The sequence below is a fragment of the Alligator sinensis genome, unplaced genomic scaffold (genome assembly GCF_000455745.1).
Source record: "Alligator sinensis unplaced genomic scaffold, ASM45574v1 scaffold1668_1, whole genome shotgun sequence".
NCBI classification, from domain to species: domain Eukaryota; kingdom Metazoa; phylum Chordata; order Crocodylia; family Alligatoridae; genus Alligator; species Alligator sinensis.
The window spans coordinates 16,755-19,763 of NW_005843762.1; the positions used below are offsets into that span (position 1 = coordinate 16,755).

At 49.9% G+C, this 3,009-nt stretch overlaps 1 protein-coding gene across 1 annotated transcript in view; it reads left to right on the plus strand.

The window, feature by feature from the left end:
* Window positions 1-3,009, plus strand: part of LOC106723393 (butyrophilin subfamily 1 member A1-like) — a 14,048-nt gene that overhangs the window by 8,275 nt on the left and 2,764 nt on the right. Inside the window, exon 4 of the mRNA XM_025195715.1 lies at window positions 1,736-2,017. Within this exon, the coding sequence (XP_025051500.1) occupies window positions 1,736-2,017 (282 nt within the window). The remainder of the gene's footprint in view (window positions 1-1,735; window positions 2,018-3,009) is intronic.

Below are 3,009 nucleotides of genomic sequence, written 5' to 3' on the forward strand. Positions count from 1 at the left end.
CAATCCCCCGGCACCTGGCCAGATGACCACGAATGCTCATACAGCCGGGCCAAGGGCTCCCCGATGACCCCCGCCAGCTCCCTCAACACCCTTAGGAGAAGGGCATCTGGACCTGCAGGTTTAAAAATGTCTAGCCCTTCCAGAAGATCCCAAACTACATCTGCACTGACTGAAGGCCTGACAGAGCTATCCCCAAGATTGTCCCTACCTCTGGTAGGTGGGATATCCCGGTCCCTGTTCAGGAAAACAGAGGCAAAGAAACTGTTAAAAATATCAGCTTTCTTGTCTGGTGTGGCCACCAGATTACCATTTGTGTCTTGCAGGGGCCCTACATTGCCTGGTGCCCTCTTCTTGCTCCCAATGTACTTGAAAAAGGACTTTTTGTTGTCCTTAATCCTGGACGCTAGCCTGAGTGCCATCTCTGCCTTGGCCTTCCTAAGAGCCCTCCTACACTCCTGAGCAGAGGAGGAGTACTCCTCCTTGGTGATAGCTCCTCCCTTCCACTGGTTGTACGCCCCCTTTTAGTCCTCAGGCATTGCTGAATGCCCTTGCTGAGCCAAGGGGGTTCCTGAGCACTCTTACCCCCCTTGCTTCCCTCAGGGACTGTTACCCTTTGGGCCTGGACGATCGTCCTCTTAAGGTACGACCATCCCTCGTAGGCTTCCAGCTCCTCTACCTTTTGGGCCCTCAGTGCCTCCCCCACTAGTCTCCTAAGCTCATTGAAGTTGGCCCTTCTGAAGTCAAGGACTTTAGCCTTGGTGTGAGCCCTAGACACCCAAAACTCTGGGTTAGTGTGGTTAGCTTTACTTCTTAGGGCTGGGCGAAATGGCATCATTCCGTTTCAAGGTTTCGACAGAACAGCATTTCATATCAAATTTCAGTTCAATTTGAAACAGCTGTTCCAACAGCCTTATTGTTTTGACTTTGTTCCCATGTTTCGCTAGCTCGGATGGGGACAGGGACTCAGCCCAGCTGGGCTGACTTCCTATCCCCTGACTGATCTTGCGCCAGGGATGAAGCGCTATGGTTGAAACATTTGGACTTTCAACACTTTTTGACTAGCCTTATTTTGTTTCAAGGCTGTTTTGAAGCCCTTCGTTTCCTTTCGATTTTGCTGTTTCAACCTCAAAATGAGTTGAAATCGTGTCAAAACGAAACAGCTGGGGAAATTTTGCACAGCCCTGTTACTTATTGCTTCATTGTGTTGGTGACTTGTTCATTTTGGAGTTGACTATGACTCCGAAATCCCTTTCCGCTGCTGTGCTACCGAGAATGGCACCTCCCAGTCTAGGAGTGTTGATGATTCTTCCTCCCTAGGTGCAACACACGGCACTTGTCTTTGTTAAACTGCATCCTATTCTGTTCTGCCCACTTCCCCAGCCTCTCCAAACCCACCTGGATTTGCTCCCTGCCCTCCAGTTTGTGTACCTCACCCCATAGTTTGGTGTTATCTGCAAGCATGGACAGAGTGCTTCCACTAATGAAGACATTGAACAGTACCAGTTCCAGGACTCTGTCCTGGAACCGGATAATATATATAATAATATATTTGGATTACCTGCTTTAAACCCTTCTGCTCTGTTTAATCTGATCTGCTTCAGCTTCATTTGCTTTCTTTCCTTTGCTCGATATCATGTCTGCAAAGGTTCATTCTGTGGTTACTCAGAAACAGGCTTTTGGGACTTTTGCTAAATTGACTCACAGGTTTAAGAAATATAATTTCTTACTTTTCTAGCTTTAGGCTCTAATCCTATCATCTCTGTGGAGGATTACCACAAGGGAGGGATCCGTGTGACGTGTCGATCTGCTGAATGGTACCCAGAGCCCCAGGTGCTGTGGAGAAATTCCCAGGGGCATCATATACCATTGCTTTCTGAAATTAAGTCCCCAAAGGTGAATGGTCTGTTTGAAACAGAAATTTCTGTTGTCATAAACGGACATTCAAACCCGAACTTGTCCTGTTGGATCAGGAACAGCCTCCTCGACAAGGAGAAGGAATCAGCAATTCATATATCAGGTCAGTTTCCATTAAACCCTACAGGGAACCACCTCTGCTGGAAACCAAGTGAAACATGAAGCAAACACAAACATGGCTAGCATTTCCACGGGGTCATAATAGCAATCTGTTGAACTGTGTGTTTGCAGTTTATCTGAATCTGGATTTTATCGCACTCTAACTTCTGAAATTTTACCTTAAGGAAACTGGCAGACACAGTCATTCAAACTATCATCGAGTCCAGCCCCCTGCCCCAGGGGCAGGAAGTCACCAGGGATCATAGGATCCCAGCAAGATAAACGTCCACTTGTCTCTTGAAGGTGTTCAAAATAGGTGCTTGAACCACCTCCAGCACCAGTCTATTCCAAACCTGGGGGCTCGGACAGTAAAGAAGTTCTTCCTTATGTCCCGCCTGAAATGGTCATGGAGGAGTTTGTGACCATTTGACCTTGTCATCCCTTGGGGCGCTCTGGTGATTCCCACCGATCCTGCCGAGCGCCCCTGAGAAACTTATAGGTGGCCACCAGATCACCCCTGAGCCTGTGCATTTCCAGGCTGAAGACTCCCATAGCTCTTAGCCTCTCATCATAGGGTCAGGAACACAGACCTTCAGCCCCCCCCCATTCAGGTCTGACCCGACCCTCCCCTCAACCCCACTCCTGCTTTGGGTCCAGACCCACTCCCCACCTACCCCACTTCTGGTCCAACACCACCCCCTATAGTACGACTCCAACCCTGGCCCCGCTACTCCCCCTTTTGGGTATGAACCAGCTTTCCCTGCCCCACTTTGGGTCTGACCCTGTTTCCCACCCACCTTTGGTTCTGACTTTGCATGCCCCCACCCCCCTGTTTGGGTTTGACCCTGCTCCCCTCTTCCCTCCCCGCCTGCTTTGGGTCCAACCCTGCCTCTTCACCCTTCCTGCTGCTTTGGCTCTCACCTTGACTCTATGGTTCGGGTCCGACCCCACTTGCCTTTTCCCCCCCCGCCCCACCTTCCTACTGGTTCTTGTCCG